Here is a 20,606-nt window from a genome sequence, read left to right on the forward strand (position 1 = left end):
TAATAAAATTGTATATCTAACGAACTAGAAATTTTTGTCTTAAAAAATCTAGCATCATACTAACAAAAAATTATTAAAATTTATATATGCAGATGGGTGGCTGACCAATTAAATAAAAAAATATTAAAACATAATAATTTTTAGTTTTATGCTATCTTTACAAGTACTCATGCGGTGAGCAAGTTGTCCATTTACATATGGATAGTACTGCTTATAAAAAAATAAGAATGGATAAAACCATATATAAAACCAATCCAAAATATCCGGATCCATGTCCAGATCCGCTTGGAGTTTCGCTTCACTTCTCTAGGGTTTCTCAAACGCATTATAGAATCTCTCCACTCTCAGATTTCCTCTATAGATTAAAGAAGCATCGGAGAACTAATTCCGTCGCCGGAAACCGAACACCGTTGCCGGAAACAAAAAACCCGAACCAAAAAAAATGTCAAGCAAGAAGAAACACAAACGAAAACACAGCGACAACGATGAAGACGACGACGTTTTCTACTACCGCTACTGCGCTTCGTCCTCAACCCCCAACACCACCACCGGCACCACATCCAGTAATCAACCCCAATCAAAACCGAACAACAAAGGATCATCAATAGGAGGAACAGGTGAACCCTTAGCACCATCAAAATCGACGCTATACGTTTCTAATCTAGATTACTCCCTAACAAACTCCGATCTCCATACGCTCTTCTCTACTTTCGGCCGCATCGCGCGTGTAACCGTTCTCAAAGACCGTCACACGCGCCTAAGCCGCGGTGTCGCGTTTGTCCAATTCGTTTCTCGTAATGACGCCCAACGCGCCGTGGCGGAGATGAATAAGAAGATTCTCAATGGAAGGACTCTAACTGCTTCTATTGCTGCTGATAATGGACGTGCTCCGGAGTTTATTCGGAAGCGCGTGTACAATACTGAGACTGCTTTGTGTTATGAGTGTGGGGGGCATGGTCATTTGTCGTATGAGTGTCCTAAGAATCAGTTGGGGCCGAGGCCGCGGCCTCAGCCTAAGAAGCCGCGACGGGGATTTAGTGGGCTGAGGGATAGGGATGGGGAGGAGGAAGGTGATGAGGAGGAGGAGGAGGGGGTCAGATTGCTGCGGAGCAGTTTGACGATAATTGGGCTTCTGTTGTGGATGATGAAGCGGGTGAAAGGTTGCTGGGGAGAAACAGAAATGATGATGAGGGTTTGGACAACAACAAGACGAAGAAGAAAGGGAAGAAAGCTGGGTATTTCAGTGATGAGAGTGATCATGATGATGATGATTGATCATGACTATGTAGCATTGACACTTCAGATTGAAGGTGTGTGTTTGGTATTCCGCATTACCGCATTATTCAACTAGTCCTGTGTGTCGTGTCTATATATGTGCCAGTGTTTCATAGATCTAAATGGCAATTTTTTGTTTTTATCAAGATATGGTGTAATTGATGAAATTGTTTATATGTTGTTGGCTTGGTTGGATGTGTTTATGGTTTTGATCACAAGCACATGTTAGTTATTAGTTATTGTGGTAGTAATTAGTGATAGTGGTGGTGAATTGGTGATGAGCATTTTTGTGTATTCCATATTTTCATAGTTAATGAATGATGACAGACGAGTCTCTTATTTATCGGCTTAATTTAGCATTCGGTTTACCTGTAAAACAGAAAGGAAAAGCCTGTTCGTTATGTTTTTATTTTGGTTCAGTTAAAACATGTAATGTAATCAAATTGTAACACCCTGGTTTACTTTATGCACATCTTGTTATCATATAAGTAAGGTTTTTAATTACAGTTGTGGTGGTTATGTTATGATATTTGATATGTAGAATATTGTAGTCAGATATAGCTGGATTTGATGTGGTTGTTGAGATCTTGAAAAGCATAGGTTGTAGACTTGTAGTCACAATTACTGTCGCCGTTCTTGTGGAAAGCAGTTTAAAACCATGGGTAACAGTTCTTCTGATTACCTTTACTCTTTGATGTCTACTGAGCATTTTTATGCAGATTGATGAGTATTTCTCAAGTTTCTCTTAGAATGCTTAAATTGCTTCTCCCAGAGAAAATGTGGTATCCTTTTCATGCATAATCACTTGGCTGAGCTGGAGAATAATACCAATTTGTGCCTCACCCTCGACACTAGGCTTTAAATTATAGGTTTAATTATTCTGTAACTTTTTGAACCATGGGCTAATCTTGAATGTCATTGTAATGATATGTAGAAAAAGAAATTGGTTATTGTTATGCTATTTCCTTTCTTTCTGAATTATGGCTTTGAATCGGATTAAGTATAGTTATATTATATGGAGTTTGGGGTCAATTGTTACTGTTGTACTGTTGGTTTTAAGCATTGTTGGTTTTGGATATATCTATAACTCTGAAACCATATTCAGTTGACAGTTATATATAACCGATAGATACCATATTCATGATTGTCTATATACTTTTGTATGCTCATATTTTTTACTAATTGAATCATTGTCTTATGGCACAAGTTAATGAAAATAGTAGAGTTCATATCCTCTATGAATAGGATTAACATGAAGCTTGATTACATAGTACGATAATTGTACTCAGATATAAAGATATTGGGAGTTTTGTGAAATTCAGGATATCGGTTTCTTGAATTTTGTTGAAGTTTGAGCAGATTCAAATAGGATTAATATGGGTGTTCTTGAAGAGGAAGTAGGTAAAAGTTTGGAATTTTTTTCAAAATAATAATTATTTTTATTTTTTTTCAAAATAACTAATTATTTAAAAAAATTATCAAAATAACCAGGTTTGGTAGAGGATGCGTCAGATGAACTGGGGCACCCCCAATGCATAAAGAGGAGGCGTCAATAGCATTGGCGCATGCATTGCGCTCCTCACGAGGAGGCGCCACTAGCATTGGCGCATGCATTGCGCTCCTCATGAGGAGGCGCCAATACTAGTGGCGCCTGCATTGGGCCTCATGAGGAGGCGTCAATGCTAGTGGCGCCTAGGTGCATTTGGTTGTGTGGGCGCTAATTCATCTGGCTGCATGTGATGGTCATGTGGGCGTCAATCCCTCAAGCGCCCACATGTTTTGTCCGTCTCTATAAATACCACGCATTGGATGCAATATTTTTCACTCAAACTCATCTCCTAATACAATTCAACCACCATCAATTTCAATTTTCCCTGTTTCAACAATGTCTGCATACATTCAAAAACAAAGTGCTGATGTAATATTTTCTGCCGTTGCGGCTCCGGTACAGATTCGACTTTGGAACACAAATATGTTTGAACGTCTTAATCGGACGTTGTACAGTTGGTTAGAGGGAGAAATTGGAGAGGGTGAACGGATTAGAAGAATACAATGGCTTGTGTCCACGTTCAACCAACACGGAGAATTACGCGAATTGGTGGATATTAAGACAGACCAAGACGCTCGTAGGATGATGCATTACATGTTCAAAATTGTTTTGCTGGTTGTAATTGCATAGTTCTTGTATTTGTTATAATTATATGTGTTACTGTTTATGCAATGGTACTTTCGTGACAGACGTCTAATATGAAATAAATTTAATTTTTCATATATTGCAATAGAGGTACATGTAAATTTATCTGGTTGTGCTCATTCTAACACTAGGACAGTTATTACGATTGTGACCTAGTTGACGGCATGAACTACATAGTCTAACCATTTTGTTCGCCGTATCCATTTCGGTTCGAATTCGGATGCTGTTTGGGCGACCCTTTTTCTTCCTTCGCATAACTTCGTTGTGCCAGACGATGTCCCCTTGATATTCTGGCCAATAATCCTCTTTTGCCACTACGAAAAAACTAATTTTATAAACATTTGAAAGACTGACGATTTTGTAAACTTCAGATAACAAGTATGATGGATCCCTTCGAACCTTTGAGCATGCCGCAAGGACATGGGAGCGGGGGTACGAAAGGCTTGGAACTTTCTGCAGTCGCACTAACCTCTATCTAGTTCGACTCTGTACTGTCCCATCGGCATGCCCTCATTGTGATCCATGGACTCGACAACACTAAACCAACCTTTACTTCGGTCAAAGACCGTAACCACATGTGTGTTTGCTTTGGCAGCTTCATGTCTGATGAATTTCATCGAAGCATCACTGAACAACTGTCCAGATTGCAACACTGAACTCCATTTTAAGCGTCTGGTTTCAAACAACGCCCTTAGCCTGAAATATGTAGCATGCACCAAAGCGATTATTGGTAGGTTACGGATGCCTTTGAAGACAGAGTTCATTGATTCCACAAGATTTGTTGTCATGTGGCCCCAACGTTGACCGTTGTCGTATGCCCTAGTCCACTTCTCCAAAGGAATACCATGGATCCACCGTACCGCATCTTCGTTTGACAATCTTATTTCCTTGCGGTAGTGTTTGAAAGAAGGTTCTGATAATGCGTAACCTGCATTGACAACCTTCTTCCGCAACGTCTTATCTTTGATTTCCCGCATGAAATTCTGAGCAATATGTCTATTACATAACACATGCGTCGAAGGAGGATTTTGCCAGCCGTTGTCAATGTTATTATATGCACTGATGATTGAAGGGTGTCTGTCGGAGATCAAACATAAGTTAGGCTGAGGTGCAACGTGCAATCAGAGATTTCTTAGGAAAAAACTTCATCCCTCAGCAGTCTCCCCTTCAACTAGGGCAAAGACGATTGAAAAAATATTGATGTTCCCATCTTGTGCCACTACCATCAGTAACGTTCCTTTGTATTTTCCGTACAACCATGTACCATCAGTTTGTATAATTGGTTTACAGAAAGAAAAACCTATGATACCTGGTTGATACACCCAGAATAGACGGTGAAATATTTTATTTCCAACAGCACACGTACCATCTGGTGTATAGGCGGACAATTTGTTTCCAGCTTAACAATTGTCCCGGGAGCATATTGTGTTTAGAGCCAACAAGTATTTTGGAAGTTGTTTGTAAGACTCCTCCCAATTGCCAAACACTTTTTCAATAGATTTTGTCCTAGCTATCCATGCCTTCCTATATGATGGAGTGTACTCGTACTCTGCCCTAATATGCGAGATTATTGTACTCACCTTTAATGATGGATTGTCGCTAATAACAGATAATATTTCATCACATATTAGCTGAGAGCTTAATTTACGATGATCCTGGATTGGGTTTGTCAGCATGCATGTGTGATCTGGACCCATTGATCCAATCTCCCAAGACTCGCTCCTCTTCCGGTACGAAGCTGACAACATAAAAAGCAGTGCTCATTCGGACAATAAACTTTATACCTCGATGCGTCAGTTCTGTCAACTCTGAAATCAGCTGATAGTTGCATGTGGAATTTCTTAATGGCTCTTACACATTCCTCTTTTGTGCGAAATGTGTCTCCTTGTTTCAAAGATCCTTGCATCTGCACGTAAGGATTGTACCATACATCTGCTAAAGGTTCATCTGAACCCAAATTTAACCTTGTCATCTGTTGGGGTGGGCAGTATACATAACTTGTTGGTATTGGCTCCTCTTCCTCTTCAGCGTTCACCATCGAATCAACCATGATCTCAGATTCTTCTTCTTTGTCATCTAGAACATTCACCTCAGCTTGTTCGTCATCAGTCTCACAAAACACTTGTGACTGATCAATGTACAGAGACACCTGTTGTTGATGTGGTAATATATACAACTCTATATCGTTGTAACCAGATTGTTCGTGACTGAGAAACATATGCTGAATATCATCATCATCTCGAATCTTCTTCTAATAAAATTTAACCTGGTTTTCTACAAACCAAACCGGATTTTATAGATGATTTGGCCCACATTACTGCATTGCAATTTCTTTTCTATTCTTTGTTTCAGATGTGAAAAATTTGATCGTCGATTTATTGTAAACCGAGTTACCTCTGTGTTTCGAAAACAAAAACCGAACAACTGATGATCAAATATTTCACCTTCGACATGGGCACTGATCATGTAATGTTGTGTGAAAGACATTTTGTTGAAATATTAAATATGTAGATATCTTTAAGGGAATTGAATGCATTGCTAAGTTGTTCATCCACACAACATAAATAATGTTTCATTGCTAACTTGGTCGTTGCATTGATAACTTGGTCATTGTTTGTACAAACTTGACCATGCATGTAGTAGAAAGAATCAACCATGCAGAGAAAAGAGTGACAAGAACACACATGCGCCTGAGCCCTGAGATTCCCACCTAGGCGCCCATTCCCTAGGCGCCATAAAGTAACTGGGGCGCCAAAAGGATGGGTGCCTCTTCACAAAAATTGGTCTTATGCGCCACTAGGAAGGGCGCCCCTTCCCATTGCCCTACACTAAGGCGCCAAGAGGAAGGGAGCCTCTTCCTTGCATGTGAAGAATCACATGTAGGCGCCAAGAGGAATGGCGCATCTTCCCTTACATGTTGATTCTTCACATGCGCCTAGAAGAGATTCCTCACATGCTATCTCTCACATGCTTTCTGAAGTTTGTCATTCCCTTGTCTTCTCTTGCCATTCCATGCAACCAATCACATTCATCTTAGGTTGCAAACCTACTCACTCATTCATCTATAAATAGCCTCTCATATCAACAATATCAAATCATCTTCATCAATACTCAATTATATTCTTCTACCACACTTGTTTCCTCTACCACACTCAAGCTTTGCAAAATCAAATCATGTCTTTGTTGACTATGGGCGATGAACATAGAGGCACGCTCGAGAATATATCGGCATTTGTATGTCATCTCTCTCTTTTTACTTTTTCTATTTTTAGTCTTATACCTTTGTTATCTATGTTTTTCTTACTTCTTATAGAGTTGTGCTTGTTGATTATGTATTTCTTCTTCTAATTGCATTTTCTTACTTTTTTATTATTAGGATCCGAAGCGGTTTAGATGTCGTGTACATGAATATGTACCCCACGATCCTTTAATAGAACCATATATTAGAGGATGTGGATTTGGAAATCTACTCAACATTGTTTCGTACTCGGTGGACTACAAGTTCATTCTAACTTTGTTGGAGAGGTGGAGACCCGAGACCCACACATTTCACCTTCCGATTGGTGAGTGTACCGTCACACTTGAGGACGTGTACATGTTGTTGGGTCTCCGTATAGATGGAAAGGCAGTGAATGATCGAGTTAACCAAGACAACAATATCTGCAATGAATTATTGGGTGCCCATTTGCTAGACGACGAAACTGAGGGAGACACGTCCGGTCAAGCAAGGGGGCAAGGTATAAGTTTAAAATACCTTAAACAATATTATGCCAGTATAGTAATTCCCGACGATTCAACCGAGTATGAGAAAATAATAAAAGCTTGGTGTTATATTATGATTTTATTTGATAATTTTTTGTTTCCAGAAAGTACAGGTAATTTTGTAAATATAATGTATTTACCTTTATTACGCAACATTAATAAGGTAAACACTTATAGTTAGGGTTCAGCTGTATTGGCCCATCTATATAGTGCAATGTATAGAACTACAAAAAAGAATACCTATATTTTTTTTCATGTGCGTATTTGCTTCAAGCTTGGGGTTGGTCAAGAATGTCGTCGCTCGCCCCGATAAATGAGCGCCCATTCGTGTTCCCGTTTGCAACCAAGTAAGTCTAACACTTTACCATTCACCATTTAGTTAATTATATTTTATATTATAATTAATAGTAAATAATATTTTTCACTTCTTTTTTATCTTAGGTGGTCAGTAAGGGGAATGAACTACAACAGGTGTCTGAAACACGCTATTGTAGTCTATCGAAATCTATTGGACCACATTGGACATGACGATGTAATAATCCTACCCAACTATATTTTAATTTAAAAATACTTCTCAAATTATTTTCCATCTAATTGTTTCGTATGGTTTTACATTTTGTCTGGAGGCCATATCTGGGTCTGGATCATGATGTGAACCATGACGATGCTGCAGTTTGGACAACGAAGACACCGGTTATCCGATTCACTATGGTGGAAATGCACCAGAGTGACCGGGTCAAACTGCAGTTCTGAATGCTACAACAGATTCCAGAATCTCCCACGTGTTTGGGGAATTGACATCAAAAAAGGGTTGATGCACAATGGGATTATTCTGATTGGAGAGACTTTGCAAAAGACATGTGTCGTCCATAGAGGAATCAAAGACAACACATCTTGAACGAACCAGATATCCATGGTGCAAGACCGACTCAACAAAATATATGGCATGGTTTAGATCGGTAACAACTCAACAATTTGTATCTGAGCCGCGGTATTTGATGGATCCACGCCAACATGCTTCGTCATCGTATGCCCCACAACAATTCACCACCCAACACCAATGTGAACCCACCCAAACCCAACAACCAACCATACAACATCAACCAACCACATACACACATCAACCAAACACCCAACATCGCAACCCGTTCATGCCAACCACCCAACAACCAACCATCCAACGTCGCAATCCATTCATACCTCTCACTCAAACACAAAACCAAGAATCAAACCCCGCAACCACAACTGTCTATAGCCCAGATGATTCATATGGGTCACTTCATCGTAGCCCCCCATCAATAACACCCAACCATTGTTTAACTATAGTCGCCCCAGAAACCATTGCTTTGTTTCCAAAACGACTCAATGACCCAATTTGGGCAACTATATCGTCCCCAATTCACTCAACCACAACGCCCTAACTACGATGACATGGGCACCGAACTCCATTACGGAAGGGCCGTTGGCCAGAGCCCCTCCGGATATTGGGAGCAAATGATGACACATCTATCAAATACCGCTGGAACTTCCGTTGGACCTTCCAACCAACCATCGCTCGATCAGGTCAGCACACAAAGACCCCAAACACCTCAAGAAAATCGTGGAAGACCTAGGAGATAAACTAACGCACCGGGATGTGGAACAGGGGGACGTTATAATCGGACGGGTCATTAGTTTATTGTCAGTCCAATGTAACCAATTATTACATCATCAATGAAGTTTTTTTTCATTACTATTTCTTTTTTATTAAATAATAAAAATTAAATATTAATAATTAAAAAAAAATAGCAGGGGGTGTATGCGCCAGATGAATTGGCACATACACCAATCAAACATACATAGGCGCCACTAACATTGGTGCCTCCTCATGAGGCCAAATGTAGGCGCCACTAGCATTGGCGCCTCCTCACGAGGAGTCTAATGCATGCGTCAATGCTATTGGCGCCTCCTCTTCATGCATTGGGGGTACGTCAATTCATCTGCCGCATCCTCTATCAAACCTGATTATTTTTGTAATATTTTTGAATAATTGGTTATTTTGGAATTATTTTTGAAAATAATGGTTATTTTGAAAAAAAATTCTAAAAGTTTGTTTTAATATATTTGTAATATTTTAATACAAATAAAATAAAAAATAAAATTAATTATAAAAACAATGATATATTTTATTAGTTCATAAATGTCTATTGATTGCTTACTCATTCCATCCTAAAATAAGAATAGTTTAAGGATTTTATAAATTGTCATAAATGTATAGGAGAATAATGACTTGAAAGAAGTTTTAATTATTTAATGGCATTCTGAAAGAAATTGATATTGAAAAAGTAAAATGATGTTTATTTTGAGATAAATTTTGTTTGGTAAAATAATTTTGAAATGAAGTACCTCTCTAATGAAAGTAAAGTTTTGAAAACTAAAAATAATGCAGCGTTGTTCAATAGCGAACCAAAATATTAGTTTTAAAAATTGGAGAGTAAAAAAATATAATTTTAGCAAAATAGAAGATAAATAAATAAATTTAAGTCAGTAATTTTAAAAGTATTTGTTTTTTAAATTGTGAATTTATATTGTGAAAAGTAATCTAATAATTTTAGATGTAATTGATGGTAATAAATTCAGAATTTGAAATTTAAATTCTTTGAAATATAAAATATAATATATATTTTTGGTGACGATTAGGGCTTTCATTGATAGAATTTTTTTTGGTGACAACTCAGAATTTGAAATGTATATTCTTTTAAATTCAGAATGTAAGTAAATAGTTTTTTTTGGGGACGTTTCAGAATTTGAAACTTAAACTATTTAACTCATATAATAAAAATAATAATTTTTTAAGTTTGTTTAATCAAATATATATTTATTTATTAGTAAAATGGGAGGATCAAAGGTCTAAAATGAGGAGACATTAGGCAGCATGTCTCATAGACATTTGAACCGTTACTTAAAAAATTATCATTGAATCAGATACAACCATCAAAACTGGGCAAATCTAGTTTGGTTAAAAAATCAGCACACTTAATAGTTTTTCTAAAAATGTGAATGAATGCACTTCTTTAAAATGTTGAAGGAGAAGAAGAATATGCCTAGCCAAAGTCGAACCTTGTTTAGACTTCAAAGGCGACCCTTGGAGAGCATCTGCTACTGTCTTTTTGCCATCTTGAACAATAAGGTTCTTGAAATCTCTCTTCCAAGCAAGCTCCAAACCCATAAGGACACCCCAAAATTCTGTAGCAAGACTATTGCAATCACCAATAGTCTTATGAAAGCCACAAAGTTATCTTTCTTGACTGTCACGAAAAACACCCCCACACTTAGTAAGCAATCTGCTAGTGGTAGCCCCGTCAGAATTAAAACAAACCCCGAAGGTGTGAAAAACATAAGAAATGGGGTTTGAATTGAGTTTTATAAAACAAAAGTTTTTTACCAACTCAAGAACACCACTTAAAAGTTAATAACAAAGAGATAAAAACACAAGTATTTTATTATCGTTCGCTTGAAACTCAAAGCTACGATAGTCCACCCTCCAAAGTGATTTCACCTTATACACACAGATTTAATCCACTATAATCAACTAATTAGAATAATCACAAAGAAGCTTTTGTTTATTAAGTGGATCACTGGATTAAGATACATATTATTGTTATTCATTCATTGAGCATGGTACATGTCATTGTAGTCAATGACATCATCTACTCCATGCATAGGTTGCCTCGAAGGCTCACGTCTCATTAATTCAAGATTATAAAAAGCATCATTTGGTTCATAAGTACAAATTGATTCATATCAACAAGTCCTTTTGGCCGACCTACAAGATTGGTGCATTATTATGGTCCATCACGTCTCATGGCGAGCATTCTTATTAAATGAGCATTTTTTTCTACTCATCTCGGGCCACGTCTAAAGAGCTATTTAACGGATGGCCTAGGATTTGCATTTCCTGGTCCTGACTTGAGAAAATTTCCTGAGGATTTAGATTCAATGTCTTTTAATTCCTATAAGAAAGAAAATGAAACAGTTTTCTATGGACTTCATAATAATGTTACTTTTGATCAAAAAATACAAATTTAGATGTACAAAACCATTCTTTTTCCATATGGGCACGATCCTTCTGAGAATAAACTTTGTAAGGGGCATAGTTTATAGTTATATTGGTAGACCTCATGATTTACACACAGCCATGGCCTATGATCTAAAGACTTGAGGACATTACAATAAAAAAGTATATAAGCTTAAAACATCATGACAGTTGACCACGACAACTCCATGCACTCTCTTCACCAAAACACTTCCAGAAGCAATAAACTTGGTATCATGAGTGAAACCTGCAGGATTCAAAGAAACAATGAGTAAGGATTTTCCCAAAGAGATTATGATCAAAAGAAGAAAAACTGTCACAAGCTACCGAACGGTAAAACAGCAAAAACAAGCCGTCACACCCAAAAAACAAGAAACGGCTACAGACGCAAGTTCAGAGTAATCCTCCCACAGCAGGCCATGTTGCAGACCTTGGAAACATGATTGTCCTTCAATGAAAATCAGGGTTTGAAGAGCTTGACCCCTTCAATCGCGTGCAAAAGGAAATGACAATCAATTAGAGGAGAAAGTCAGAATCAGACAGAAAACAAGGAGTGGATACAGAAGGATAGAAAGAAAAGGAAGAAACTTGAAACAACAAGCAAAAGAAGAGGGACAACGTCATACATACTCACCGAAGGTAATCATGGCCGTCAGGTCTTCGTCGGGGCTACGATGCTCCGGCGGAATCTTTCCCTTTTATTTTGCTTTAAAGTGCTTTGACCTTGTATTTTGACTCGTTAATTTCTGCTGTTGATTGTGATATAGAAAACGGGTTAGAAGCTAAGATTATGTTTTCCTTTGAGGTTCCGATTCGCTACTGTTTTCTAGATCCCGTCGAGGATTTGGAGGTTTGAGGGGATTGTGGTCGTTTGTCACGTTGGAAGTTTTGAACTTCATGTTAGAGTCCTGGTTTGTTTGAGGATGAACACCGAAGGGTGTTCATCGGTTTCCTTATAATTTTTTTATCTCTCTCTGCAGTTTTGGATTGGGACCATGCACACAATTTAATAGGGAGAGGATATTTTCCAGAAAGAATGAAGAGTCGTTTTAAGAGAGAGAGACAAAATTATTTTGATTTATTTCTTTGCTTTAAGGGGTGATTGTTTCTTCTTTTAAAATATTATTAAGAGTAAATTAATGTTATTGATGATAGATACTTGGGTGCTGTCAGATTATGTTCCCAAAATCTTTATGATGTTATCAATGAACAATGATGCGCGTGGCGGTAGGTAAACCGAGGCCAACCTTTTCTCTTCTCGGCGATACCACTTGGCTGAGTAGGAGAGGATTTTGGGCCTTGTGGCCCATCCCGAAAATAACACTACTTTAAGTCCCTTGGGCCTTCTTTGATCCAATGTTTAGGGCCTAACTTTTTATTTATTTCCCAAACATTCCAATTTGGTCTACTTGGTTTATGAGCTATTCTTGATTGTTTTAATTAAAATTAAGATAACACTAATATTAGAAATATTTATTAGTTCGGTTTCGATTACTATTTTCAACTCTCCTTTTTATCTTGTAATAATATTATAATTAGTTAAATGGTGGATTAATGGTTAACGTCAACAAATAATTTACTTTATTTTCTAATAAATAAGTTTGACGTTGGTCCAATACCAAATAGTCTTTCCCAAAAGTATATTAATTCTAAATAAATTCAAATTCACCGTATTTAAATAGTATTCTCTTAAAAATTATTTAATTTAATTTTGAATGAAAAGGAGAATAGTAAGCCTCCGCTTCACTATCTCTCGACTATTCGAACAATTGGCGTACGCCATATTGCTTGGATTTTCGTCATTCATTTAAAACCCTAAAACTCCATAAAATTAAAATCACTCCACCAATTAATTATAAATTCTAAAAGTTTTATTTTTAATAATTAATCTTTGAATGAAAAGGAGAATAGTGAGCATCCGCTTCATTATCTCTCGATTATTCGAATAATTGGCGTACGCCATATTGCTCGGATTTTCGTCATTCAATTAAAACCCTAATAATCATACAATTTCAAATCAATTTTTCAAATCAAACATAAGTTCTAAATTCAAATTATTTCTAAACTTCAACCATCATATTCAAATCATTTTCCAAATTAACTACAAATTCTAAAACATTTAATTCTAAATTTATGATAATAAAGAGGATAGGAGGCGTACGCCTCACTATCTTTCGATTATTCGAATAATTGGCGTACGCCATATTGCTCGAGTTTTTGTCATCAAACTTAAAACACAATCGAATAAACTCAAATCACCTCTTATATCAAACCCAATTTTACAAAATAAACTATACAACTTCAATAGAGAATGGGAGGCGTACGCCTCACCACTCCTTGATTATTTGAATATTTGGCGTACGCCACCTTGCTCAAATCATCGACAAACCCAAACCTACCAACCCAAAATTCAAGCTATCTTCATAAATTGAATACAATATCTAAACATATCTTTTTACAATTTAAACCTCGGGTGATAAAAGATGGGAGGCGTACGCCTCACCGTCTCTCGATTATTTGGATAATTGGCGTACGCCATATTGCACAAATTATCGACTTCCGACTAAAACACGTTAAATAAACTTGGATAAGGGAATAGGTGACGTACGCCTCGTTATTCTTTGAATAAGCAAGTAGGAGGTGTACGCCTCACTACCGTGCGTATTCAACATCCACAAACAAACTTTCAAAACAATTCGAACGAAAAGGGAATAGAAGGCGCTCGCCTTATTATTCCTCGAAAGAATTTAATGATTGGTGTACACCATATTGCTCAATCTTTCGTCGTTCCTCAAATCATCAACAAATCAAACCTAACTTCTCGCCCTCGAGCGATCGAAACCAATCAAATCCAAACACGTCAATTCAACTCGTCACCCCCGCGTGACCAAAACCCTTTCAAAAAGAACACTGTCAATCCTTTCTAATGCGCAGAACAAACCAGTGCTAGAGCCTCCACCGAGAGTAGACAAGCCAGTGTTTAGCCGTTAGAACGCCGACCTACACAGTCGTTCATCAAAACAAAACACAACCAATATTCGTAGTAGCCCGAACTAAGAATGCTCTGATTTCCTTATTGCACCATAAGGATACGTAGGCAGGAGATTGTTGTATCTTCGTGAGCACACTAATAAAAAACCTCCCATTTCCCCCATCCTGAGGTCTTCATCCACATCTATCATCAATTCTGATTACTCGAAGCAAGCAGATAAACAGTCAATTAACAGTCAAATAGCAAAATCAGACTAAAAGGTTCCCGTTGAGTACAACGGACGTGAGGGGTGCTAATACCTTCCCCTTGCGTAATCGACTCCCGAACCCGAATATGGTTGCGACGACCATTATTCTTATTTCTAAAGGTTTTCTCGATATTTTCCTATTCCTTCATTGGAATAAATAAAGTTCGGTGGCGACTCTATTTCGAACAACATTTTTTTTTCCGCGTCCTATCGCGAGGGATCGCATTATCATCTTTTTTTGAGGTGCGACAATTACATGCGACTCTATATGACTAATGCACAAATACAAGCTATTCAAAATCCTTTGATCCTTAGTAAAATTGGTGTCCCCACAACGACAATAAAGTGGATGAATTTTTCTGAAATGAGTCATCTTATATCAAATGTATATGACTGAGTTTTAGTTTAGTTTACAAGACATAGTTTTTCGTAAATCGTTTTCCCTCTGCTAAGTTGCCCTCCAAATAATTTAAATGGTCGGGTTGTCTTGATTAGACAGATTGCTACTAAGATGCATTTTATACAAGCTTATTTGAAACGAGGGTGTCCTCTACCACCAACATTCGTAGAATGGAGAGAACGTCTTAAGGAAGAAACATCTGAGTGAGAACTTTGCTTTTTTGGATAGGATGCATGAGTTCTAGAAATTAAATGATGTTGAAAAATAATACAATAGAAAAAAGTCTAATGCGAAAAGTTCAATAAATTTAAAAAGATGTCATCGATTTCGATGCATTTTAATCGTATGTACTTCTAATTTTGTTGATTCACTATGTTCATTTTTATTCTTATATCTTCATTTTAAGATGTCCAAACATAAGAGATGAGTCCTCTTCAATTCTGGACAAATTCTACATAAGAGTTTTTAAATGTTGTGAAACTGAAGTTATTAGACTAAGGTTTTGCTTAAATTGATGCAATGAGATGATATGAAGTGATATGAGATGAAATAGAATAAGATTACATTGTTTGAGTTAATTAAAATCAGATCCAGTATAATAAAATTTTATTATTCTATTTTATTTCATTTCATCACTTTTCATTAGCATTGTTTCCCTTAGATATGAGGAATAAAAAATTACATCAATTTCTACTAGTATTGATCACTTTCTACGAGTATTGTTCCCTTTAATATGAGCAGAATGAAAATTTTCATCACTTTCCATCAGTATTGTTTCTCTTTTATATGAGCAGAATCAAAAACTTACTTTGTTTTTATCGCTAATTATTCAAATAATAAAGTAATAAAATTTCTATTTCACTCTATTCTATTTTTGCTAAATTTCAATAACTCTATTTATCTTAAGATATAAAATATAATCTAAAATAATATAATAAAATTGTATATCTAACGAACTATAAATTTTTGTCTTAAAAAATCTAGCATCATAGTAACAAAAAATTATTAAAATTTATATATGCAGATGGGTGGCTGACCAATTAAAGAAAAAAATATTAAAACATAATAATTTTTAGTTTTATGCTATCTTTACAAGTACTCTGGCGGTGAGCAAGTTGTCCATTTACATATGGATAGTACTGCTTATAAAAAAATAAGAATGGATAAAACCATATATGAAACCAATCCAAAATATCTGGATCCATGTCCAGATCCGCTTGGAGTTTCGCTTCACTTCTCTAGGGTTTCTCAAATGCATTATAGAATCTCTCCACTCTCAGATTTCCTCTATAGATTAAAGAAGCATCGAAGAACTAATTCCGTCGCCGGAAACCGAACGCCGTTGCCAGAAAGAAAAAACCTGAACCGAAAAAAATGTTAAGCAAGAAGAAACACAAACGAAAACACAGCGACAGCGATAAAGACGACGACATTTTCTACTACCGCTACTGCGCTTCGTCCTCAACCCCCAGCCTAAGAGTGTGGGGGGAATGGTCATTTATCGTATGAGTGTCCTAAGAATCAGTTGGGGCCGAGGCCGCGACCTCAGCCTAAGAAGCCGCGACGGGGATTTAGTGGGCTGAGGGATAGGGATGGGGAGGAGGAAGGTGATGAGGAGGAGGAGGAGGGTGGTCAGATTGTTGCGGAGCTGTTTGACGATAATTGGGCTTCTGTTGTGGATTATGAAGCGGGTGAAAGGTTGCTGGGGAGAAACAGAAATGATGATGAGGGTTTGGACAACAACAAGACGAAGAAGAAAGGGAAGAAAGCTGGGTATTTCAGTGATGAGAGTGATCATGATGATGATGATTGATCATGACTATGTAGCATTGACACTTTAGATTGAAGGTGTGTGTTTGGTATTCCGCATTACCGCATTATTCAACTAGTCCTGTGTGTCGTGTCTATATATGTGCCAGTGTTTCATAGATCTAAATGGCAATTTTTTGTTTTTATCAAGATATGGTGTAATTGATGAAATTGTTTATATGTTGTTGGCTTGGTTGGATGTGTTTATGGTTTTGATCACAAGCACATGTTAGTTATTAGTTATTGTGGTAGTAATTAGTGATAGTGGTGGTGAATTGATGATGAGCATTTTTGTGTATTCCATATTTTCATAGTTAATGAATGATGACAGACGAGTCTCTTATTTATCGGCTTAATTTAGCATTCGGTTTACCTGTAAAATAGAAAGGAAAAGCCTGTTCGTTATGTTTTTTATTTTGGTTCAGTTAAAACATGTAATGTAATCAAATTGTAACACCCTAGTTTACTTTATGCACATCTTGTTATCATATAAGTAAGGTTTTTAATTACAGTTGTGGTGGTTATGTTATGATATTTGATATGTAGAATATTGTAGTCAGATATAGCTGGATTTGATGTGCTTGTTGAGATCTTGAAAAGCATAGGTTGTAGACTTGTAGTCACCATTACTGTCGCCGTTCTTGTGGAAAGCAGTTTAAAACCATGGGTAACAGTTCTTCTGATTACCTTTACTCTTTGATGTCTACTGAGCATTTTTATGCAGATTGATGAGTATTTCTCAAGTTTCTCTTAGAATGCTTAAATTGCTTCTCCCAGAGAAAATGTGGTATCCTTTTCATGCATAATCACTTGGCTGAGCTGGAGAATAATACCAATTTGTGCCTCACCCTCGACACTAGGCTTTAAATTACAGGTTTAATTATTCTGTAACTTTTTGAACCATGGGCTAATCTTGAATGTCATTGTAATGATATGTAGAAAAAGAAATTGGTTATTGTTATGCTATTTCCTTTCTTTCTGAATTATGGCTTTGAATCGAATTAAGTATAGTTATATTATATGGAGTTTGGGGTCAATTGTTACTGTTGCACTGTTGGTTTTAAGCATTGTTGGTTTTGGATATATCTATAACTCTGAAACCCTATTCAGTTGACAGTTATATATAACCGATAGATACCATATTCATGATTGTCTATATACTTTTGTATGCTCATATTTTTTACTAATTGAATCATTGTCTTATGGCCCAAGTTAATGAAAATAGTAGAATTCATATCCTCTATGAATAGGATTAACATGAAGCTTGATTACATAGTACGATAATTGTACTCAGATATAAAGATATTGGGAGTTTTGTGAAATTCAGGATATCGGTTTCTTGAATTTTGTTAAAGTTTGAGCAGATTCAAATAGGATTAATATGGGTGTTCTTGAAGAGTTCTAGAAATTAAATGATGTTGAAAAATAATACAATAGAAAAAAGTCTAATGCGAAAAGTTCAATAAATTTAAAAAGATGTCATCGATTTTGATGCATTTTAATCGTATGTACTTCTAATTTTGTTGATTCACTATGTTCATTTTTATTCTTATATCTTCATTTTAAGATGTCCAAACATAATCTAAGCGTATAAATAAAGCATTACTTTTGAAAACAAATTAATTGTTGAGTTTCTAGTAAGAGATGAGTCCTCTTCAATTCTGGACAAATTCTACATAAGAGTTTTTAAATGTTGTGAAACTGAAGTTATTAGACTAAGGTTTTGCTTAAATTGATGCAATGAGATGATATGAAGTGATATGAGATGAAATAGAATAAGATTACATTGTTTGAGTTAATTAAAATCAGATCCAGTATAATAAAATTTTATTATTCTATTTTATTTCATTTCATCACTTTTCATTAGCATTGTTTCCCTTAGATATGAGGAATAAAAAATTACATCAATTTCTACTAGTATTGATCACTTTCTACGAGTATTGTTCCCTTTAATATGAGCAGAATGAAAATTTTCATCACTTTCCATCAGTATTGTTTCTCTTTTATATGAGCAGAATCAAAAACTTACTTTGTTTTTATCGCTAATTATTCAAATAATAAAGTAATAAAATTTCTATTTCACTCTATTCTATTTTTGCTAAATTTTAATAACTCTATTTATCTTAAGATATAAAATATAATCTAAAATAATATAATAAAATTGTATATCTAACGAACTAGAAATTTTTGTCTTAAAAAATCTAGCATCATAGTAACAAAAAATTATTAAAATTTATATATGCAGATGGGTGGCTGACCAATTAAAGAAAAAAATATTAAAACATAATAATTTTTAGTTTTATGCTATCTTTACAAGTACTCTGGCGGTGAGCAAGTTGTCCATTTACATATGGATAGTACTGCTTATAAAAAAATAAGAATGGATAAAACCATATATGAAACCAATCCAAAATATCTGGATCCATGTCCAGATCCGCTTGGAGTTTCGCTTCACTTCTCTAGGGTTTCTCAAACGCATTATAGAATCTCTCCACTCTCATATTTCCTCTATAGATTAAAGAAGCATCGGAGAACTAATTCCGTCGCCGGAAACCGAACGCCGTTGCCGGAAAGAAAAAACCTGAACCGAAAAAAATGTCAAGCAAGAAGAAACACAAACGAAAACACAGCGACAGCGATAAAGACGACGACGTTTTCTACTACCGCTACTGCGCTTCGTCCTCAGCCCCCAGCCTAAGAGTGTGGGGGGCATGGTCATTTGTCGTATGAGTGTCCTAAGAATCAGTTGGGGCCGAGGCCGCGACCTCAGCCTAAGAAGCCGCGACGGGGATTTCGTGGGCTGAGGGATAGGGATGGGGAGGAGGAAGGTGATGAGGAGGAGGAGGAGGGTGGTCAGATTGCTGCGGAGCTGTTTGACGATAATTGGGCTTCTGTTGTGGATTATGAAGCGGGTGAAAGGTTGCTGGGGAGAAACAGAAATGATGATGAGGGTTTGGACAACAACAAGACGAAGAAGAAAGGGAAGAAAGCTGGGTATTTCAGTGATGAGAGTGATCATGATGATGATGATTGATCATGACTATGTAGCATTGACACTTTAGATTGAAGGTGTGTGTTTGGTATTCCGCATTACCGCATTATTCAACTAGTCCTGTGTGTCGTGTCTATATATGTGCCAGTGTTTCATAGATCTAAATGGCAATTTTTTGTTTTTATCAAGATATGGTGTAATTGATGAAATTGTTTATATGTTGTTGGCTTGGTTGGATGTGTTTATGGTTTTGATCACAAGCACATGTTAGTTATTAGTTATTGTGGTAGTAATTAGTGATAGTGGTGGTGAATTGATGATGAGCATTTTTGTGTATTCCATATTTTCATAGTTAATGAATGATGACAGACGAGTCTCTTATTTATCGGCTTAATTTAGCATTCGGTTTACCTGTAAAATAGAAAGGAAAAGCCTGTTCGTTATGTTTTTTATTTTGGTTCAGTTAAAACATGTAATGTAATCAAATTGTAACACCCTAGTTTACTTTATGCACATCTTGTTATCATATAAGTAAGGTTTTTAATTACAGTTGTGGTGGTTATGTTATGATATTTGATATGTAGAATATTGTAGTCAGATATAGCTGGATTTGATGTGCTTGTTGAGATCTTGAAAAGCATAGGTTGTAGACTTGTAGTCACCATTACTGTCGCCGTTCTTGTGGAAAGCAGTTTAAAACCATGGGTAACAGTTCTTCTGATTACCTTTACTCTTTGATGTCTACTGAGCATTTTTATGCAGATTGATGAGTATTTCTCAAGTTTCTCTTAGAATGCTTAAATTGCTTCTCCCAGAGAAAATGTGGTATCCTTTTCATGCATAATCACTTGGCTGAGCTG

General features: G+C 36.4%; 1 protein-coding gene across 1 annotated transcript; it reads left to right on the forward strand.

The window, feature by feature from the left end:
• Window positions 1–442: 442 nt before the first annotated feature.
• On the forward strand, window positions 443–16,788 carry LOC127135564 (U11/U12 small nuclear ribonucleoprotein 31 kDa protein). Its single transcript, XM_051062229.1, has 2 exons — window positions 443–1,093; window positions 16,561–16,788. The coding sequence occupies exons 1-2, from the start codon at window positions 443–445 to the stop codon at window positions 16,756–16,758; spliced, it is 849 nt and encodes a 282-aa protein (XP_050918186.1). The 3' UTR covers window positions 16,759–16,788.
• The last annotated feature ends 3,818 nt before the right edge of the window (window positions 16,789–20,606 follow it).

This window comes from Lathyrus oleraceus, chromosome 4 (genome assembly GCF_024323335.1).
Source record: "Lathyrus oleraceus cultivar Zhongwan6 chromosome 4, CAAS_Psat_ZW6_1.0, whole genome shotgun sequence".
Lineage (NCBI taxonomy): Eukaryota > Viridiplantae > Streptophyta > Magnoliopsida > Fabales > Fabaceae > Lathyrus > Lathyrus oleraceus.